At 66.6% G+C, this 581-nt stretch overlaps 1 protein-coding gene across 1 annotated transcript; it reads right to left on the bottom strand.

The window, feature by feature from the left end:
- Window positions 1-2: 2 nt before the first annotated feature.
- LOC107735031 (protein fem-1 homolog A-like) lies at window positions 3-578 on the bottom strand (the record flags this gene model as incomplete). The annotated part of the gene is made up of 1 exon (XM_016546858.1): window positions 3-578. A coding segment is annotated over one exon (576 nt), but the record flags the coding sequence as incomplete, so codon positions are not given.
- Window positions 579-581: the final 3 nt, after the last annotated feature.

Below are 581 nucleotides of genomic sequence, written 5' to 3'. Positions count from 1 at the left end.
GGTCAGTGCAGCTCGATGAAGGCCTCCATCTGCTCTGAGATCAGCCCTCTGTAGGGCAGCCTGTGTCTCTCGATGGCACGGGCCGCCAGACACTGCAGCGTGACGTGGTTGAGCGGGTGTAGCGCGTGTCGCCCGCTGCTCTGCTCGTCCAGCAGCTCGTAGGCCGTCTTGTGCTGCGCGTTCGTGGCGTCGAAGTGCGCTCCGGCCCGGATCAGCGCCGCCATGATCTCCGGACAGCCGTTAGCGGCGGCGATGTGCAGCGGCGTGTTGTTCTCGCAGTCGCGCGAGTCCACATCAGCGCCGCACTCCAGCAGCAGACTCGCCACACACAGCGACGGGAACCGCCCCACCGGGTAACGGCCCACAGACGTGGTGTCCTTGTCCACAGCCATGTGCAGCGGTGTGTAGCCGCTCCGCGCCCGCGGGTGGAGCTTCAGCAGCCGGTACACGGTCTGCCGCTTCTGGTGCTCCTGCTCCGGAGCGCTCTCCAGCTTCTCCAGCAGGAACAGCAGGTGCAGGATGATGCACAGCGCTTTGGTGAACTGCGGCGTCTCCGGAGGACTGTCCCGCTGCGCCACGGC

This window comes from Sinocyclocheilus rhinocerous, unplaced genomic scaffold, assembly GCF_001515625.1.
Source record: "Sinocyclocheilus rhinocerous isolate Xijiao unplaced genomic scaffold, SAMN03320098_v1.1 C35684790, whole genome shotgun sequence".
NCBI classification, from domain to species: Eukaryota; Metazoa; Chordata; class Actinopteri; order Cypriniformes; family Cyprinidae; genus Sinocyclocheilus; species Sinocyclocheilus rhinocerous.
The sequence above is the reverse complement of the archived record's forward strand: the minus strand, read 5'-3'. Positions and strand labels throughout refer to the sequence as shown.